Source organism: Topomyia yanbarensis, chromosome 3 (assembly GCF_030247195.1).
Source record: "Topomyia yanbarensis strain Yona2022 chromosome 3, ASM3024719v1, whole genome shotgun sequence".
Lineage (NCBI taxonomy): Eukaryota > Metazoa > Arthropoda > Insecta > Diptera > Culicidae > Topomyia > Topomyia yanbarensis.
The window spans coordinates 403,398,366-403,419,971 of NC_080672.1; the positions used below are offsets into that span (position 1 = coordinate 403,398,366).

Consider the following 21,606-nt stretch of genomic DNA (forward strand, 5'->3'; position numbering starts at 1 on the left):
TTCCTTTGTTAAAAACCAACAGAATCTTTGTTTACTTTCAACTAAATTTGAGTTGTTCTCTCCTTTGGTTGATACAAAAGATTAATTTTTTTTCCTTCAAACTTGTTTGTTCGGTTAAACTTAACATGATTTTGTTGTTTCAAACAACATATTTGTTGAAACTATTGAAAAGCCAACAAATGAATTAGTTGGTAATTTAAACCAACAGTATTGATTGAATCAAACCTTAATCTTATTTGTCACTATATCAAACGAGAAAATTATTTAAAACCAAAATTTGGTTATTTTTACTATTTTTTTACTGCGTGCATGTAAATCCCATACAAACTTCAGGCACGTTGGTCCAGTAGCTAGACTTGTCCATATTGCTTCAAATTTGGTGCAAGTACTCCTGGTGGGACTAGGAATCGAATCAGGGGTGGGCCGATAGGAGTCATTTTTTTCCTGTCACTCTAGTGTAGACACTACATCTCCTTAGTAATTTAATCTTTTATAATTATAACTACATTCATATACTGAAAAATCATTCAATTAACAAGAATACTTAGTTTGATTTTTGGATCCACGATGCCATATTGATGTTGCTTTAGTTCTGTCATCATCCTGTTAACGGATTTGATGGAAAAGATGTTTTTTACATGCCTGTCCTACTCAACTCCTGTTGCCATGTTTTTCACCTTCAATCTTGTTCCCGTTCTTTTCAACAGCATATGAGAGTACACAAGGATTGACATTTGTTACCAATTTGTTTCGTTGGTGGTATTCTCAATAACTACATGATCAACACACTTGAATATTTAGCCTACTTTTTGATATCTCCAAACGCTTTTCCTTTGTTTGTCAGAAATTCGGATAGTTATTTATCTTTAAATATATTCTAAATGTTTGAAAATATCCTATTCTAAGCATGTGCAAGAAAGAAAAGCACCCCATAATGTTAAATTCGAATAATATTTTAACTATAAAACTCGATCAATTTGTTGTTCAGTTGCACCTGTGTCTACGATGAACTTTATTTTGATTCCACCTACGTCAACAGCAATTACTGGTGCTTTTCTCCTACGAGGTTTTCTTGCTTGACTCCACAAATAAGTATTCTGGCGTTGTGAAAGTGTACGCCAAGAGGTCTTCTTGAACTTGAAAACGAAGGACTTCACCCAGTCAATCCACTGAGTACCGTAAACTGGGGTGACATTGATCACTTTTTGAAGTAATCATTACATATTTTTAGACGCAACACATTTTTTTCAAGTTTAATATTTTTAAAACATGTACTGATGTATGGAGAACAAGATTGGATGGTTTTACCTAAAATTGTCCGCTTACAGCTAAAATGTACAGCTTTTTCCTAAAATGTTTTCAAGTTGAAGTACGTTTTCGTATTCCGGGGTGACTTTGATATCCTGCATGTTCACCTACATTAAGTTATTGATGTCAATGTTTTTCATTCAAATGTTTGTTTAAACTAATTCTGAAAAGATACTCACTGTTAAATAGATGTTAATTGGTATTACACAAAGTATTTCAATGTACTGTAAAACTCGAGTAACCAAAATTCGTATAATTTGTGTCCAACTAGAATAAAAGATTCTGAAAACCTTTAAAACTACTAAAATTGTTTTATGTCAGTGCTTTATCAATGTACAAAAAGCTTCATCCATTTTAGCACGTTGGAATATTGAACAATAAAACAAATATTCCGAATTTTAGCTTAAAATAATTTGAAATAATTGCCAACTAGTTTCACAAAAAAATGTATTTAAAATAAACAAACTCCTAAAACTAAATTTGGCACATCCCAATCTAAAGGAAAACAAAAACTCGCTTGTAATTTATTTCTCTTGCTCAAATCTGAGATTTATTTGTTTTATAAAAAATAGACACTTAACGAAGCTTCGTAATAATAAGGTAAAGTCAAATTTCTTTTTTTGTTGTTTTTGTAGCCAAAAACCGAACAATATACTCACAAAGTATAACAAATCAGTATTTTATAAGTTTAGAGTAAAAATCTTTTCAAATTAAAATGATTCGATGGACTATTCTGGTTTAATAAGCGATCTACGAAAAAAGTTTCGAGTGATCAAAGTCACCCCGATGATCAAAGTCACCCCGGTTTACGGTATTACGAAGAAAATACCTGCGGGCAGAAGCACCGTTGCCGTTTTTCGGCTTCCAATTCACGCAGTTCTGTTTAATTTTGAGGGTTGTTCATGTCTAATATGGCATATTTCGTAAAAAAAAATGTTGAAAAATAATTGAGATATAGGATAATGAGTCTATTTCCCACTTATTTCCACGATCGCCAGCCATCACATCGCATGAATTCAATTTAAAGCCATTGATTAGAACGGTGTCTTTCATCTTTGTTAAATGTGTTGGCTTTAATGGCAGGGCGATAATTGGAGTGTTCTTTGCTTTCAAATGAAATTTCTGAATAACGAAGCGAAGCAGCTAATTTATACTCATATCATATATTGTAGGACGATATTGTAGATCGCATAAAACTCGGCATGAAGATATGCAGCATCAGTTACAGCCGGTATCCGACAAAAAATTGTCTTATCATCGACGAAGATGATGCCGGTTTGTAGGAAATTGATATTGACGCTATTATAATAGAGGAGAAATACTTAATATAGATAAATTGGGCAGACAAACAGTTCATGATGCTGATATGAAGCTGCCTGACATCGAGTTAAGAACGTGACCAACGAAGCACTAGAAAGCAGTAATGATTATTATTTACTATGCTATAACGATTTATTATCTCCCTGAGATTTATCATTTTAATCTTTGGGGAAGGGGGGGAGAATTGCTTCTCTAATCTTCTGGCCATCACATCACATGATTTGCTATTCGTAGTATGTATAACAAACATAAAGATGTGACACACGGTGCTAAAAGCGCACTATAATCCTGCCAATCCTATTTTTCATTGGATTGTCCGCTCTAAAGATATCACCAAGGGGCCGTTCATAAATGATGTCGCGTATTGACAGTTAGGGTTTATGATTTTTTTTTATTTCGATTATAGAGGTTTTAACCTTAAGGTCATTCGCCTCTTCGGGTAGAAAAATCCCTTATGAAAAATTTCTAACGGGGTTGGGTTCGAGCCCAGGTGCACTGTGTACAAGGCAATCGATTTACCAACAACGCTACGCCCACCGTTCTCAAACAAACAATATTCCATAACGAATTTCGTGTAACATCGTAATGTTCTAGCCGCTAGCAGATATTTGTTCTAATGGCAAAACAAGTTTTAGTAGTTTGTTCGAACCTGGATATCTGTTCTCTGTGACTTAGTTTTAATATATTAAAACTTTAAATTATTTCTGATTATCAAACAAAACAATCATTAATACACACTATAACAGGAATAATAACTGGCAGAATATTTGCAGGGAAATAAGTATTTACGGACATTACTGTTACCAGTGCTCTCTGATTTATTTAGAACCTGTGTTAACTTGGCCGACAGTTGCCACTTCGATTTTGCAAATTTTGTTTCGCGGGACGGACCGAGATCATCTAAGCTAAGCGGTCCTATCAGCCCGCTAAAAAAAGATTCATCATTTCAATCATGTTAATCCTTTGCCGTTCTAGGTCACAACGCGCGACAGCCAGATCGAGGCGATGCATGTCGTATTACGCAAACTGGAGGAGAAGGAACGAATCCTGCAGAACACGGTGACCACCATCGAGAAGGAACTGGTCGCCCGCCAGCAGGCGATGGAGATGCACAAACGCAAGGCCATCGAGTCCGCCCAGTCGGCAGCAGATCTGAAACTTCACCTTGAAAAGTACCACGCTCAAATGAAGGAAGCTCAGCAGGTGGTCGCGGAGAAGACAAGTTCCCTGGAAGCCGAAGCGTACAAGACTAAGCGGCTGCAGGAGGAACTGGCGCAGTTCAAGCGCAAGGCCGAACGCATGAAGAAAATCGAAATGTCCGGCACTACGATCGACGAGGTTATGCTGGAGGAAATTCGCGAATACAAGGAAACCCTTACCTGTCCTTCGTGTAAGGTTAAGCGAAAGGATGCCGTTCTGTCCAAGTGTTTCCATGTTTTCTGCTACGATTGCCTGCGAACACGATATGAAACCCGCCAGCGCAAATGCCCCAAGTGCAACTGTGCCTTCGGGGCCAATGATTATCATCGGTTATATTTGTCAACGTAAAAAGGTTAGTTTGCATAAATGTATCGCTAACCGAAAACTCCTTATTATTTATGGATGCATAGAGATTTTAGTATTTTGTTTCTGTTTTTTTTTTCAATCATGTTTTCCATTTTATGATAATTTCTCTACAAAAGCACGTAGCTAAGTATTCATCTATATGGAAAATTGGTAAAATTAAAATAGTCTACTCTTTCAATTGACAATGTGGGTATCTCTTTTTTGAGATACGATACAACGTTCGAAATGTTCAGAAAAACCATGCGTCATTCGTTATCGAATGTGCGCAAAACAGCGTTTAGTCGTCAGTACTGTTTTCATAGCTATGGATGGTATTAAGCTTTCTTATCCATTTTGAGTTATAGTCCAATGGATCCGATTTGTAGTGTAACTTAGAGACTATCAAATTTCCTTGTTAAAAATAATATCCCCTTCGAAGCATTTCTAAATAACTGAAACTCAACCCCCGAAAAATCAATCACTCAAAAACTAGACTACCCGAAATGTTTTATTATTTTATAATCAAAACTGCATAGATAAATAAATCCATAAAACGTGAAGCTGGCCGAAACTCCTAAGCTCATTGCCACGAAAGAAATCCTAATGCAGAACACCTCACTAAATACCACTAATGTGCAATTTTCGCTACACTCTTTCGATGCCATTTCAAAAATTTTGAAAATTCAAACTCTCCCTCAATGTCATACAGTCCGCCTCATCAATCTTGAGGGAACTGGTCTTTAGATTGATCTCATCTTCCTGCATTACCTGGGTGTTCAACAGATACCGCAACGTCGCCCTCGATTGCACCAGCATTAGGTCTAGCTTAGAGACATTTTCCCGCAGTGCAACCATTTCCTTTGCCAAACTATTGTACACATTATCCTTGCACAGCTCCATTCCGGGTCGGTGAGCTCGGTTAGCCATCCGCATCTGGGCCAGCGCAACGTAGCCCTCCTTTTCGGCTATTTCCATCTCCAGTTTGGTCACGTTTCGCGTCAATTCGTTAACCTGTCGTGTCGTTTCCTTGTGGACGTTTTCTAGCTTGACCTTAGTGTAGCGCATTTCGGAGATTCGCTTCGCAAAGGCCGTATTTGTACGTTCCACCTGCTGGCGAATGTCTTCGGCAGCCTGTTTTAATACCTGGTCGATGTAGGAGCGTAGCGCTTGTGCTGAATTAATTTCCTTGGCAGTGTTTTCAATGTTGGCGTTAGTTACGCGTATCCACTCGGGGTCGGTGTTGTTGCTGGAAAGGATAAAACAATGTAATGCTTCAAATGATACAATGATGTCAAATTAGGGATTTACGCGATGACAGTGAACAACATTGCTTAATTTTTGTCGAATGTCGACGTTAATCGCCAGTTCGAAATTTTTTGAAATGTGATAAATGCTGTCCGAAAACATGAAGCATACTGCCTATAATTGCGATTCGGTCCTTGTTGATAAGATAAATCTTGAAGAACATGATACAAATTTGCAATTATTGGCAGTAAAGTGCTTCAAAGTAACACGCCATCAGTTTACGGATGTGGTCTGTCGCTTGATCAGAATATACCCAAACAACTTGTTCCTTCATCGTCCCACACTCAATATTGGATCGGATCTACGGCATTTTAATCACAAAGTTCAACACTTACTAGGGATCCAGCGGGACCGTTCCATCATACACCTTCATTCCCATCTGGTTGTGCCGCAATTCAATGTTCTTCTCGTCGATTTGTACCGATTTTCCCTTGTTGGATAAATCACGATCCAGCAGATAGATCGTCGCTCTGAGTCGTCTCAGCTGTTCAACGCCTTCGTCCATCAACTTATGCAGTAACTCGATAGAGCCATTAATGACTCCTAATTCCCGTTTCAACTCTTTGTCTACTTCATCGAACACTAGATCGACACCCTGTCTCATTTCCCGCATTATGATACATTTTTGACAGATGGGAAGAGCAATTTCCCTCAAAGTATTGATAGCATCCAGTGTCCTCCGTTTGTACACCTTCAGCGCTTCCTCCTCGACATGGGCATCCTTTTTTTGTTTCGTTAGCTCGTCCAGCCGGAACTTAATATCGGAGATGCGTTCCTTCAGTCGGAAGTCGGATTCATTTTTGTTTAGCTCGGTGGTGAACTTGGTTTCATCGATCACTCGTTCACTTTCACTAAATCCGATGAAAAACGGGAGAAAGTTAAAAATATAGGTCGCATCGCTTTTATAATGGATTTCTTACCAGATGACCCGTTCCGCTAGCGTTTGCTGGTTGACGGAGAATATGTTCTTGGTGCGATTGTTCAGGTCCCAGTCACGCGGCGTATATTTGGGACGCACTGGCGGAAAAATTACCAGGTTGTGATCAGCCAGACAATAATTGGACATGGTTTGTTTCCAGAAAAAAACTCGTTTCACTAGAAAGAGTTCGAGGTAAGTGAAAGCTGTAACCGGGAAAGCAATCGATATCAACAAACTGGACAAAATGTGATGTGGTTGCTATGGTACCCCGCATAGTCGACTTTCTGACTGACTCAGTTTTTTTACGCAGCGTTTTGTTCGTGCTTTTCGAAAAGTGGATTTATTGTAGGAACCACCCAAAATTAAAAAAAAAGCATTTTTAACGTAGGGTACACGCTTCCTTGCTCATCTCAACCCCCTATTATTCTTACCTATTTGAATTTATTAGATTCGGATTACTATAGTACTTATAAGGAAATTTTCGTAATTTTAAACTTGTGTTATTGAATGTGATTTTCAATCCCGTTTCCCGAATGATTATATTTTTCGATAGGAAGTGAAAAGAGTTTTCAGTTTCCGTACAGATATTACATTTATACATAAACAAAAGTATTTTTTCCTTTTTTATAAAATTTGCGGTTGGGGTAAGTTGACGCACGCGGGTTACTATTTACATTGCAAAAATATCCATCAAAATTTTCGATTTCGGGAAGTCAATCCAAAGTAAAAGAATCTTATCCTTGTGTATCTCATCAATTCAATTGCCTAAAGAATTTCGAAAATGTGCTGTTTTACCCACTTTTCATCCTAAGAAGAAAATTTGCGATTTTTCCTTCAAAAATGCTTCTCAACAGTTTTCTCCCTCTCGCAGGTTGATCGAATTGACGGTATTGTAAAAATCATCAAGCCACAATAGATTCAATAGTTATCTAAATTTAAGGACCTTTGCGCTTTTTAGTTTCTGTTTGCACTAAGTTCTACTACTAGAGGTTAATTAGTTCTCATGTTAATAATCCACCAATCATTATGACTACTCACGATTTGATTTATATAAAAATCTCGCTTCAAGATGTTGATTACAATACGCCTCCATAGTGGTGTATCGAGGAGGTCGGGAGGGCTGATGTGAGCCTTTTTCTGTTCTATACCTTTCCTCTATTTACCAGCTCACAACCAACAATCAACCAATAACAAATAGATAATTGAGAAAGGATGTGCTATGTGTGGTGGTTGGCTATTCAAGTATTAGTAATGTTTAAAGTACTAATGTATATTTTTCATGTAAAAATCAATTTCAGCTGTATCTTGTTCCTGTCTAATCTATTACCTTTCGTCTATTGTCTTTTGTTACTTCTTTTCGAGTTCTATACTGACATTCTACACCCGCCTTCAGCTGGGTCAGCAAAGATGGTGATAGTGAACGTCTTAACACACACATTCTCAAACGCAGTTTCAAGCGGGAACCTACAAAAATGCTCTCCCGCAGGCTATCACGAATCGGTCACGTCCCGAAGTCTATCCTTGATTCTAGAAGCCTAGGTCCATGCCTTCAGCTGAACCAATTAAGAAAATACGTTCATACCTATTAGACAACACGTCTCATGGCGACATGACCGGGAACCCTAGTGACATAAGGGAACCCTCTCTCTGCTAGAATCTGAACCGTTCACCGAAAAATTTAATATCAGACTCAAGGTTCGCGCGACCATTCAAGAACACACGCAAATATGTTACAAAATCATGTCAATATACAACCGTTAGAGCCCCTCGCGATAATTCAAGCAACCCACGCCCAAGAACTCGCAAACTCGATAACACCCCGGTGATAAGGTGAACGTCTCAGCACTCATAAGCTTACCAACGCGATCTCAAGCGTCAACCTACAAACTCCCGCGCTCGCGCGATTATGAATCGGGATCGGCCGGAAGTCTCGATACCAACAGACTGTTGGTATCGAGACTTCCAGACTTCCGGTCCATGTTAATTAATTTAAAAAAAAAGAAAATTGAAAAATTAAAAAAAAATAACTTCCATATTCACTAGACAAAACGTTCCATGGCGACATGACCGGGAACTCTAGTGATATGGGGTAACTCACTCTCTGTCAGAATGTGATCCGTACACCGAAAACTAAATATCAGAATGACGGTCCGCGTTGCCATCCAAAAACACACGCGAATATGTGAATGGTCGCAGGGTTACAAAATCGAATTTATGCACGCGAAGTCACATACAGGCGAGCACGGACAAACACGTCAACATACGAAGGCTTAAGCCCTTCGCGATCATCTACGCACACCTACGCCCGCCATCGCGCAAACTTGATAACACGCCGATAATAATGTAAACGTTTTAGTACTTACGAAGTTACAAACGCGATCTCAAAAGCGAACCCGCAAATGTGCAAGATCGGTCACATCCGGAAATCTTTACTCTTCATTCTAGCAACTTAGGTCCATACATTCAGTTGGACCAATCAAAAAATAAAGCTCATATCAACTAGACCACACGTTCTATGGCGACATGACTACGAACTCTAGTGATATAGAAGAACTCACTTTCTTCTAATTAGAATCTGAACCGCACACGAAAAATTCTGATCTGATTCAAGGTCCGCGCGCCATCATTCTAGAACACACGCGAATACGCGAAAGGCACAATGTTATAAAGTAGAATTTATATACGCGAAGTTACATACACGTTAGCACACGCGAAATACCAACGCACACGCGATCATTAACGTACACATGCTAGAGCCCTTACCTTACACCCGCTCATACCTGAACCGTACAATGAATATCACATTCAGAATCACAATTGGCCTAAAGCAGTATTTTATTGGGCACCATTGCCTGTCTCGTCTGCAAATTGTATGGGATTCTGACAGGGAGCCCTTCCGAGAACCTATTTCTACAGCTCCAGTAGGACAACTCTCGAAAAAAAATACTTCTCGACAGTTTTCTAAAGTTGCGTCTTTATCCCAATAAACATTTTAAGAAAACAATTAATTCCGCATCCAAAAATCTGTTAATCATCAACATCGGTTGAAAAGTGCAAGAATTAGTCAATATTTGCCTAAATAGAAACTTACTCGCTTGAAGTTTTACCGGGATATACCCGTTTCGCAGCGCTGCCCCGCCTTACTACTGCAGCTGCCAACGGATTGTCATTTGTTAGTATTGTGTATTATTCCAAACAAACTACCATCCATGGTACCTCGGCACTAATATGAAACGAGTGGGCAAGTCAGACACGGTGGTATGCTAAATTCACCATCGCTGTCAACCCGAATGGTTTGCACGTGATGTGGGACAATATACGGCGAAACCGGAACGGGTTCATTCTCATTGGAGATTTAGAAGCCGATCAATTCAACATTCTTGCCACAGAATGCCTCCAGACGAGAATATCCAGATAGGGGGTCCATTCAATCTTGGACATCTTCATCGTCACCGAGAATTCTCCGGTCTTATTCAGTGAGGCGCAATATTTCAACATCAACATCGGCGAAACTACGATCGCGACAACTGGGAGGCATTTCAACGAGTCGTCGACCAGCATCAACGTAGATCCACCACTGCATTGCCTGGTGGAAATCGACGTTGGATTGTTGTTGCTCAAGACAGAGCGGTATCCGTGCTGCAAAATCAGGTAAGCAACTCTCTCATCACGAAAAAACTTATCCGTCTCCGGAATATTTACCGGAGACCTAATTGAAGAACTGGCGTCCATGATAAACTTTCAATGTACTCTTCTCTATCAAGGGTTATCCAGGCGAGAATTTTGGACCTTCGTAACGGGGATTTCCAGAAAAAAATTCAGCGAATTCCTCCTCACTCAAATCTTGATGGTTCCTGATGAAGGTCTTTAAGAAAAAACCGAGAGCTGTAACTCCGCTGATCTAGTTTGGGGATGTAGACAATGATGCTGTTTTGATAACCTTTAACGAATAGGCGATTACGTTGGGGCTAGCTATTTTCTAATAACTTGGGGCTTGCCATAGTTAGTCCACAGGAAAGGGCCGTTGTTAAGAACGTCGCCGCGATTGATCAATCTGAGTTTGATTCGAGAGGAGTCGAGGGTCACTGCATATGAGCTGAGGACTTTTCTTAAGACATTCCGAAATATGATTTCGACAATGCTTTCAACATCGAGCTAAAGTACTAGAACCAAAGCTCATGGCTAAAATATTCAACCTAGGTTGGGGACTTAGCTACTTCCCTTCAGTGTGGAAGTTAGCAAAAGTTATCCCAGTGTTGAAATCGTAATGCTTCTGTTTCCACAAGCTAGCGAACCATCAGTTTACTCTCCGCACTCTCCAAGCTATTATTTGAGAAAGCAATCCAAATCCGAATATTTTCTTTCGATAATGAATGTAATGTCTTTGTACAGGAACAGTTTGGGTTCCGCAAAGGAAGATCAACCATCCATCAACTCAATGGAGTTACCCACATTATCCAGCGGAAGAAGTCGGTGTCTCAGACGACAGTAATTGGGATCTTGATCATCGAAAAAAGGTTTAACAATTTTGGCACCGCATTATCTTTGAACACAATTGTAGGTGAAAGAATAACAGTTATACCGTTTTTGCTTGAAACGAAACTCAGTCAGGTTCTAACCCCCAATAGCTGTTAAATTGTATGAACTGACAGCGGTTGCGGTACCAATCTGACTCATTGGAGTCAAGCAAAAACAGCAATAGTCTATAAACTTATGCTAGGTTGGATGGCAAATCCAGCTTTAAATCGTAAATGTTTGAAGCAGCATTACTGCCCATAAACGCATAAGAGTCCCATATGGATTTTTGTCGAAATATGAGTTATCCGTTGGATTGTATTCTGTATTACCACTGAATCACACTGTACAAATAAGATTACCGGGTTTGTTCAGAAAATATGAAAAAATACCAAAACATGGTTGTCCCATCCATTTGGCTCAATGGATGGGACAATCTTGAACAGCGTTTTTCTCGGCTTGCTGTTTTTCAATATGGGACTCTTATGTTGTTATGGGCAGATTATATGTTGCTTCAAACTGATGTAAACTTGTATTCGCCAATTTTCACGACGTCACCCACGTTGCGATCTGGTAAGGCTAAACTGGTGCCGAAGGGCGTGGATTAAGCTGAGTTGAGATGTTCTTGATGCTCAAATCATAAACTCATTGGTTCTGATGGTGGTTACTTAGGATAGTCAAAAACTCAGCTTTAATCGTACCTCTCGTCAAGTGGAAGTCGAATGCGGTACAAATTCGTTGAAGTCCCGTATCTCCGCTATGTCGATCGTGGATGGTTCTCTTGAAAGCTAGCCGCAAAAGAGATATTTCATAGAGCTCGAATGCGGGCGTGAAGATCCAGGCGTACCACAAATCTAGAGCAACCCACCCTTGTAGACAGTAAGTCCGTGTCGAGTAGGGCTCGAGAGTGGTCCCTCTGCTGAGAGTGTCGAGGTAAGCGTAAGAACCGGCGTTGAACATCCTAGAGTCTGACAACCCCGTTCTGGTAGTAAGGATTCCAAACAGGAGAACAATACTGGGCCCTATTCTCACAGTCACGTCACCTAGTGACTAGAAGAAAATTTCCTTCTAGTCACCAAGTGACGTGACTGTGATAATAGGGCCCACTGTGGTGTTGATCGGACCAACGCACAACAAAGCGATTTTAGAGAGTATATGATGATCTCTAGCTGTATTGATGTCCTATCCACAATGTGTGAAGTATGCGGTTCGAACATTGGTGCCGAATCCAGGATAATTTCGAGATGTCTTGTGAGAGTGTCTTGGAATGCTCGAGTTTCCTGGGCAATCAACCTCGGACTTCTTGACGAGTCGGAGACATTTTTATGTGTCAGGTAAAGCCAATGAGGGTCTATGTGCTTCCAAAGCAATTCAAGATTCTGCACACCCTTTAAACAAATATCAATTAAGTTGATAAACACAACTCGTTTGATTCTATCACCATTGCAAACCTGCCTGACAAACAACTTCAATGTGAAAATAGCAAGTTCGCATAGCTTCTGCTCACTAGGAATGCCTCCCCTTACAATCTATTGCTGGATACAACAGTTTCGACGCGGTCACCGAAGATCATCTGCATACTAGTTGATTTGAATTTTACCCTCCCGCCACGGTCGCGCTCTCCAATGACTTCAATCAACTAAACGACAGTACCATGGAAGCCCCCCCAAACGCTTCGACCCCTAAACGGGCTACCAGCCAGTGACTTACTTATTCGTCCCGCCCCTGCGTTCGAAGGTCGTGATGGAGTCTTTCGAACAGTCAAAGGATTCGGGACAAAGCTAATAGACGAGTCTTTTGCAGCTGATTACAATCTTACTTGTCTCCAGTATTGATTTTTGATGACGATTAAAAGTGCAACCTTCCTGAAAATGCAACATTGGAACATCAGACGGCCATCACAGAAACGTTGGTCGCTTGTGAATGAATGAACGGACCCTCGATTTAGCCTTCGTCAACGACACGGACGTGTTCGAACTGATTGAGCCTCGGACATCTATACTGAAGGTAGACACTCACCATAAAGCATTTGTTTTAAGATTTGATACAATTAATGACGACCTCAACTTTGACTTTACTCGATGAAGTCAACCGGCAAAGTCCACCAAAACGCAACGAAACACAGAAGCATAACAACCAAGAAAATTTTAGTGCTTGTTCGTTCTGTGAACTCGACAGCTCGAATCCGATTTGTTCGATGCTGAAATAAACCATCGTAGGACTGTCATCATAGATGTTTCAATTATAAAAGAGTAACCAATCCATTTTCAAATCTTCAAGCGCTTTATATGATCTTTTCTCATCTTTTCACTTGCTCTTTCTCATTTCATTTGTTTCATTAATTTGATTAGTTTGCACTAAAACCTAGACTTTATTTTCTTCCTTTGTGTCTACGTACATAAGTAGGTAATTTCAGATAATTTAAAAATTGGTAAACTATATCGGAAACAAAAAGGCCATAATCCTCGTCTAGTTGTTCATTTTTCATTCATCGTTTACTGTTTTAACTAGCTATCTTCACCTGTCTATGTAATCATAGTTTGGTTCAACTTTCTCGTTATCCTGCTTATTTGATTTCTGATTATTTCCGTAAATCAATCCAGTTAAAATCGGCAACGACGCAAGAATACGTACTTCATTCATTTTGTTACCAAATTTTGCTTCTGATAAATATATTTTTAAAAAAATTCTAGCTACCGGAGTCAGAGCAGCGAAATAAATGGCAGTAAAATAGTCTATCGGAAACGAGACAACGCTTGCATTAGGTGCTTATTCCAGTACGTGGTTGAGCTTTCAGGGAGACTATTCTTCAGTGAAGCAGTGACCGGTGCCTATCCGCAAGCCATGATTGCAGAGTATTGGAAAAGATTCCGCCTGCCATAATCGTTGATCTGTGTATATGAAGGGTTGAGCAAGTAAAGAGCGTTCAGTGGTTGTAAAATAAAGATGGTATAAATTAAGGTAAAGGTTGGTTGGTACCATTTTCCCTATATAAAGTTTTTCTTTCCTATAAATCTGATCTATTATTGTACAAACAAAGGCACCGTGAGCATCGGTTGCGCACGGTACATCGCTTTTGTGGTTTTACTTACAGCCTAAAGGTTGAGAGTTACCTTAAAATCAGTCAAATTAGTTTGTTCACATTGATCCAGACTATTGCATTTTTTTCTTTTCTGCTATTGAGTTTTACTATGGTTCATCAGATTTGTTTTAATTTATCTAACTTTAGCACAACAAAATCTTTAAAAAATAAGACCTCGTTACATTTGTCTATTGGTTAAGGGTTACATTAAAATTATATTAGTTGTAATTGATTTTGCAGTGTACATGTGATCGGTAAGGTCTATTGAAAATTTAAACTATTGGTCATTTCCCACTCTTGTTTGCGTTTATTCTGTTCGTTTGTTTAGAATAATACACCCTTTCCAATCATTTCATCATCGAGCTAAAGTGTTTAAAATTACTATTACTTTTGCTTTTTGGAGGGATATTTGGCTAAAGAAGGTTACATTGCTAGGACATCTAACTATACAAACTCTCTCATTTACGTTGATCTCAATTCAACTGGTTTGCTTATGCGTGGCATTCCTTTACGTCTTACTCTTGCCTGGATCATGACTCCATCCTCTCCTGGTGCTCCTCTGTGGCCGCTGCTGCTGTTGGGTTGGTGTCTATATTAACAAAAATAAACCCTTCTCCTATATCGGTTCACACACTTGCTATCTCGGTTGTATTGGTTCTAAACAAAACAAAATCTCAATCGTGCCGTTTTTAATAGGTGAGTTTTTTGCCTTTCCTAAGTAATTTGTTTTCGTGTTGTGTTAGATGTTGACGAGTGTTTCATCAAACTGCTTTCTGTTCAGTTTTATGCTAAATTTTATCATAGTTGGTATATTATTTAGATTAGCCAACGTTCTGCTCTGCGCTGCTATTCACCGACGGGCGGTGCGCGTCTGTTTTGAGGAACTTAAGTTTTCTAGATGTAGTATTCATCTCCACCCATACAGGAACGAACGGCGGAACGTCGCTTAAATTTATAGACTACTAAAACAATTGATAGAAAAATAAACACAGAAAATGAATGTTTTACTTGACAGTGTCGTTCTGTTTCATGTTAGGTATATTTTTTTCATTCAGAATTATATTGAAACTTGATCTCTGCTTTTTTCGGTAACGCTATAAATCCACACACTCGTAAAAGGTTTTTTTCAACAATTTCATTCACTTTGTTTTTTATATTCATTATTCTATAGCAGAGTTGATTATCAGACTGGACATAAATCATATTCCTTGAATTGTCAAGTGGTAATACAGTTTAGTAGACACACCTCAATTTCCTCGTTTACTTTCTTTCGGAGTACTTCCAAAATGACGATCGCTTTCCGATCTTGAAATTTTAACAACTTTCTTTATTCGCTCATTACTACAGTGTAGCTTCCGGTAGTGATACACACACGTGCACGATCATAATGTATTCATTTCATATTAAATTTACGACAAACCTGCTGCGTTCTGATCTCCAACTATTAGCTTAGTGCTATGCTTGCAATTACTTTATCTTCCTTCTATTCTTAGTTATTTTTGTGTGTGTGTTTCGCTTTCAATAATGGTCAATCACGTAAAATATCGCCTATTCACATATTCCCGCTACCATTTTCATAATAATCAGCGCCTCTCTATATAACAACTTTCGTCAACCTCGTGCGCCAAAACGCCTCAGAATCGGACTTTCTATAGTGTGCAGAGGTTGTGTGTGGGCCTTTGATGGTTGACGTGAAAAAAAGATGTTAATTGCAATAGCTGTTTGCATCATTTGGAAAAAAAAAAATTAAACTACTGGTATTTCGTTAGATTATAAATCTTCTAAATTTGTTGTATTCCATCCTAGGCCTGAAAAAGAAGAAGCACAAAAATTGTTCTTGTTAAGAAAAGTTAAGCTTAACTGGAGAAAATTTCAGGAGTCAATATCATTGACCACAACCAGCCAGGAGGAGGGGAATATGCATAGTATAGTTGGGGAATCGATTGCCATTCTTGCGTTGTGTACCCTGTTAGAGTTTTTTTATGCCGACTGCAGACGAATAAATGGACACCGGCAAACATAGGAACGGAATCGTGGTTTATGAATAAAGCGCGTGAGTTCCATAAAAGCGGACGGCATCTTTTTTCATTAAAACAGAACGCGTCGCCATTCGTTGACATAATGAAAATTCAATTCATTTCTTTAACATCAAAAATGAAACTTGAAAACGAGGGATAGGTAATCAGTCTTCTGAGGTGTAGAAATACATACAAAAATCTTCCCGGGCCTTGAGACAGATACCTCAAATACATGGCAATAGCACTAGTTTGTGCACCGGACGCTGATACTCCAACTGACAAGAGCGAAGTGTGACGGTGCGTACAATCCCATACCGATCCGGATGCGTTTTTACTACCCTATCACGTTCCCATACCGGAGGAAATGTATTCTCGTTTTTAATCAGCACTAGATGACCAACAGCCAAGTTCTGTTGGCCGAGGCTGAAGGGTGGCTGCGTATTCGTGTCTCCAACGAGCGTATCGTCCAGCAGTATAACGTTGAACGATTCTCTGGGATATGAATGACGTGCATTAGGTGCTTATTCCAGTGCGTGGTTGGTTTGAGGAAGGAAGTTTTGAGGTTGACCAATAATTAAGTGACCCGGAGTAAAAGGTTCACAAGAATTGGGTGACGTTGACAACTGGTAAAGAGGATGCGGGCTCAGACATGCCTATATTTGAAATAAACGGATGAGAGCTCTTAGGAAGTGTCTGTACGGTTACCGAGATCTTCATACATTTAACTGCAGCTTCCTAAATGCCACCCTTGTGGGGTGCGTATGAAGTAATGACCGTCTATTTGATTCTAATGTCCGATAGGGTCTGAGCTACTGTTTGGTCGAACTCATTCGATTGAAGACGATTCCGTTTTTGTCGATCTGTACCGACAAATTGGTGCCATGGTCGGATTAAATCTCGCTGCATAATCCAGGTCGTCCTATAAACGGTTTGAAAGCTGCCAAACAGGTGTTAGTTGACATACCTGTAACTACCTCGAAATTAATTGCTTTCGTCGATAAAAAAGACAACCCAACGATGTATCCCTTCAGTGCCCTTACAGCACGAAGTTTGGAAGAGCGTATGATTATTGGACCTGTATAATCGATACCGCAGTGTATAAGAGGTGTCGCTGGTGTGTTCATTTAGACGGTAGGCTTCTCATCAGTTTCGGTGATGTTTTCGCTTTCATCCTACGACAGCGTATGCAGCTATCAACAACTTCACGCACAGCCACAACCTTTCACCCAAAACCAAGGGGTCAAACATTAACCCTCCAACACTCGCGCGAATGGCTACCCGAATGAGCAGCCGCTGGTGCTGAAATAAGATTTCGCAGTTTCTGAAGGTGTTTCACTAAATACAACGACGCGAGTGCCGGAGGGTAAATGTAGGTCCATCGTAAAGATTTTGCAAATGTAATTCAAATAGCAGCAGAAAGGTGTAACGGAGCTGCTTTGGCAATATTACTGGTTGTCGCATATTTGGCTAGAGTTCTATAGACGACCACCTAAGCGTAAGGTCCCTTCATCGTCAACAGTAGAAAATAGTTCTTCAATTTTGCTATCGCTTGGTAGTGGTGCACACTTTGGTAGGCAGTCTATTTCACGCTTGCAGGAGCGATTCTAGCTAGTTGGAGACAAGCATTAGATATCTTCGTCAGCGAAATAATACCTGTCAGTTCGGAAACGCCGCTCTAAGAAGCCATTAGGTTGAATTTAAAACGATTTATTCAGCAATTTATATGGTCGGTGTTAAGTCAGACCGGACTAAGTCGCAAAACATAAAAAAATGAGATAATGACAGCACTGGATAAAGAATATCGTCAGCTACATTCGACCTTTACCAGATTTGAAATATGTAACAATAAACTAGAGTTATGGCAATAATTAATTTCCAATCATAATGTAAAGGATGCGGTGATTCAAACTTTAAACCTGTTTTTCTCGAAATCAATATTTTGTCACTTAGTCCGGTCTGACTTAACACCGACCATATGTAGTATGCGAATTAGGACAGAAAATCGATTGAGTAGGAGCGTTTCGGTGGTATAATTACATTCTAGAGCTGCACTAAGAACTGACAGGTGTGTCAGAGGGGACCATTCTTCCACTTGAGATCCGTTTTTTGCTGGAATGTACAAATTCCATACAGCATCATTTACTTTCAGCCATCTGGGATCTGTACAACAGAGAGGACAATTGACAAATACAATTGGCAAAATACCACGCGTAGCACAGTCGGTGGGATTGTCCCGTGAAGACACAGGACGCCAATGTTTTCTAGGGAGATAATCGAGGATCTTAGATGTACGGTTCGCTGTAAACGTCTGCCATTTCCTTGGATACGCAGAGAGCCAGTGCGGGACGATGGTCGAATCAGTTCATGCAAATAGTTCGAGTTGCAGATGCGCAAGTGACTGCGTATATCCTTAAGTAAAATGCTGCCAACAGCTTCAGTTTAGGCAACAATACTTGTTGTATAAAAACGACGTTTCTGGGGCGACTATGTTTATGTGAACCGTTCATGCGTTAGTAACTGCTCGCGCATAAACCACTATTTCTTAAGCTTAACCGTGAAATTGTACCTTTCCTGTGTGTTGGAGAATCCAGCAGCTCATACGAATTTTTCTCGATATGGAGCAACATTTCCTTCACCTCGATCCATTCATCGGAAACACTTGCTGGTAACTGATCATCTCAGTCTAGATTGTAAAAAGTCACAGGTGTTGAATTAGTATTTTTGTGCGAATAATTGCAGTGGCAATCCTGCCATTTGGATCGAATAGCTTGGACGAATCGGATAGCAGTTGTCTCTTTGTATTAGCACTGTTGATGTCAAAGCTAACCTTGAAGCAGAACACACCATCCTATGGAATCCATCATATCCCGAGGGCCTTAACATTGTCTTCCTCCTGGGGTAACTGAAACGTTATGGGTTCATTGCTGATCCCGTCGGATTCTATAAGCTGCGGTTCATTCGACGTTCATATTCGCAAATTGAAATTTCTCATTGTAAGCTATTCTCGCAAAAACTTGGCGACAACAAATCATCTACGTAGAAGTTCTTGGATGCGCACTCGAACGCTAAGGGGCCGTACCATAAGTGAGTGTCAGTAAACGCTAATGTTGCAATGGTTGGTTGGTCTGGTTGTTCGCGCCATATAATTCGTTGATAGTTGACATCATTTCCATTCACAAGAGCGCGCCTCTAACATTTTTCGATATCGGCCATACCTGTGACTCGATACGTTCGTGTTAAATAATGGTCCGTTGAATTTTTGACCCACCAACAAACGGTCATTTAAGGGCACACCAGATGCGCTTTTACTTGAGATGTCAAAGACGATGCGGCGTAACTTAGTTCTCGTACTGTCTTCCTTCCGAACAGCGTGATGTGGAAGAAAGAAACATTTATCTGGTGCTTCCGGTAATGGAATCTTCTCCATATGGCCAATAGATGAATACTCTGCATTGAACTGTTTGTATAGCTTTTTATACTGTGAATCGACGCTACACTTTCGTTTCCTTGCCTTGAATCGTCGAATTGCGACGGAGGCGGCGTCACCAAGCGGTGGTTTTGTATCATCGAAGGGTAGGCTAACCACATATCGTCCATCTACGTTCCGTACAGAAGTTGTTTGGAAATGCATGTCGTTCATCTTTAGTATGACTTTACTTTTGGTAGGTAGGTAGGTCCTCAAGTTGCCAGAATCGTCTAAGGGTTTTTCTCAAAATTAACTTCACTGACCTGAGCAACAACGCCAGATTTTGGAGTAGTCACTAATGCCGCGCTGCCAAATATCCAAAGATAGAGTTCTACGCTATCGGTACTTTCCGACTGTCTACTAGCTTTCCTGGTCCTAAAATGGGAAAGAAAGCTTCTATATCCAATAAAAGATCGATCTTACCATGCTTGTTGTACGAGGGATCTGCTAACGATGTGCCTATCAAGGCATCTGTATCAATATCGAATTCATGACACGGCTGGTCCGGAACGAGCTGATCGAGAATAAATTATTCCAGTACTATAACGATTGATTCATCAAATTGCGATGGAATATGCAACGTAACTTTTCTCTTTGTCTTACTGTGCTTTCCTCGAGTGATTCCCCTGACAAGTATGCTGGTGGCGTCGAGTTCATGCAGACAGAGTCCACCAATATGAACGATGAAATACGTCGTCTTTTTTTTCCTAAAACTGCACCATACTGATGCAGTTCGTTGGACATTTGGTCTCGGTTCTTGCGACATACATTCTTCCTGATTTGGTTCTGCAGCTGGAGTTTCCTGCTTGTATTTTTTTTTGGAAACGTGAGATTGCTAGATCATTTATCGAACACAGCAGTGAATGATTTTTTGATTACAGCTTTTAAAGGTTATGGTAGAAGAATTCCTTGAAATTGAATGAATGATCTTAAGGCAGTTGAAATAAAATTTGGATCTTTGTACAAATTTCTGACGATCGCATGTCTTCATCTCTTTGAAGCTGGTACAATGATAGATGGTGTGAGTTTGAGAGAACTTTGGACAAGAGAGCTGGGCGGTAGCGTGAAAGCTTCGAATCAGCCTATTCGATAAAACTGATTTTGAATTCTGGCCACTCTTGTAATCTGAATCCCGTTTCGTAGATTTGTATCCCTTCTTACTGAACGATACGCCAGCTTCCACAGCTCTGCGCTCAAGAAGAAGATGTATCAATTATGGATCACGACGCGCATATTCTTTACCAAGCGCTTGCAATTGTCTGATTACTTCATCGGAGGCGACAAAAGTTTGCGACACCCAACGAGAGACGAAAGGGCGATTGTACAATGAACTCTCACTAATGCCGCGACTGTATATTTTTGCTTATCATAGAAGTCGTTAAGCTTGTCCCATGCTTGCACATCATTTGCATCCGTAATCGCGAATTCGCTCACAAGCTGTTTAGCTTCTCCGTCTAAATGAGACAATAACATTAACTACGAACTGAATAAAGAGCATATGCTCTAACGGGCTGTAAAACTGGCTGATGAAAAGTGGTTTTCGCTTATGCCGGCGTGATAGTGTTGCCGCCGGATCAGCTTCAATCGCTAACTCAAATTCAGAAGATATTGCATGTGATGACGAAGACAGCAAAGAGAGTGATGCACTAGCCACCGACTCAGGCGGCTGCTCACTACGAGGCGTCAAGTGTAGTTGTCTGCAACTTCGACGATGACTGGAATGTTGTATCAGTTGTTAAGTTAGGCAGGTTCCAAACGTCCAACAAAATGCCCACAGGAAACTGAGCATACCTGGCTTGCTGTCCTACTGTGTTAGTGGTTGATCGGCTAATGAGTTGATTATTATGCGAACGTAGCATTCGACGGTTCTTCACCCAGATGCTTCGACGACCACACCTAGAGACCATTTCCAACTGTTTCTTGTATACACATTGGCAAATGCTGGATCATTTCGACTAAAAAATCTCAACAGGCTGTGCTGCTTCTCGATTATCGCAGAGGGTGCCCGAAGTAGTTCGAATTTGGCGAACGAACAAAACTTCCTATGGAGATTTGCCTTCAGGAGCCGAAAGGTTAGGTGTGCTTCTATATACGAGCAAGACGCTATCCAGTGCATCAGTAATTGATC

At 40.1% G+C, this 21,606-nt stretch overlaps 2 protein-coding genes across 3 annotated transcripts in view; both read right to left on the minus strand.

Moving 5' to 3' along the window:
• Positions 1 to 4,734: 4,734 nt before the first annotated feature.
• On the minus strand, positions 4,735 to 6,639 carry LOC131691370 (tektin-1-like). The gene is made up of 3 exons (XM_058977695.1): positions 6,399 to 6,639; positions 5,814 to 6,329; positions 4,735 to 5,419 (listed from the first exon to the last, which is right to left on the minus strand). The coding sequence occupies exons 1-3, from the start codon at positions 6,542 to 6,544 to the stop codon at positions 4,840 to 4,842; spliced, it is 1,242 nt and encodes a 413-aa protein (XP_058833678.1). The 5' UTR covers positions 6,545 to 6,639; the 3' UTR covers positions 4,735 to 4,839.
• Positions 6,640 to 13,172: 6,533 nt separating this feature from the next.
• Positions 13,173 to 21,606, minus strand: part of LOC131686750 (ribosomal protein S6 kinase beta-2-like) — a 38,230-nt gene continuing 29,796 nt past the window's right edge. For both annotated transcript variants that reach the window (XM_058970700.1, XM_058970699.1), the window contains exon 10: positions 13,173 to 15,802. In XM_058970700.1, the coding sequence (XP_058826683.1) occupies position 15,802 (1 nt within the window). In that variant the 3' untranslated portion in view covers positions 13,173 to 15,801. The remainder of the gene's footprint in view (positions 15,803 to 21,606) is intronic.